Source organism: Habropoda laboriosa, unplaced genomic scaffold, assembly GCF_001263275.1.
Source record: "Habropoda laboriosa isolate 0110345459 unplaced genomic scaffold, ASM126327v1 scaffold54, whole genome shotgun sequence".
NCBI lineage: Eukaryota > Metazoa > Arthropoda > Insecta > Hymenoptera > Apidae > Habropoda > Habropoda laboriosa.
In genome coordinates, this window is record NW_017100156.1 from 323,808 (window position 1) to 324,047 (window position 240).

The window sequence follows — 240 nt, forward strand, 5'->3', positions numbered from 1 at the left end:
TAAATAATAGCTTTATAGTAAAAGATTTATATATATTTACCTCAACTTGTTGATCAGGTTCTGTTCGTTCATCGCTTTGTGAAAGCTGTTCAGTCAAATTACTCTTACTTTTAGCTCCATTTGAACTCTGTGGCATTGCATCTTCCATTTCCACATCCATATCATCTGCAGAATGTTGTTGTTGAGGTAGTTGCATTTGTAAGGGTGCAGAGGGTCCTACACCATATGGTTGACGTAACA

General features: G+C 36.7%; 1 protein-coding gene across 1 annotated transcript in view; it reads right to left on the reverse strand.

Moving 5' to 3' along the window:
• The window catches only part of LOC108576550 (splicing factor, arginine/serine-rich 15), a 6,724-nt gene that overhangs the window by 2,152 nt on the left and 4,332 nt on the right, over positions 1-240 (reverse strand). Inside the window, exon 14 of the mRNA XM_017939568.1 lies at positions 41-235. Within this exon, the coding sequence (XP_017795057.1) occupies positions 41-235 (195 nt within the window). The remainder of the gene's footprint in view (positions 1-40; positions 236-240) is intronic.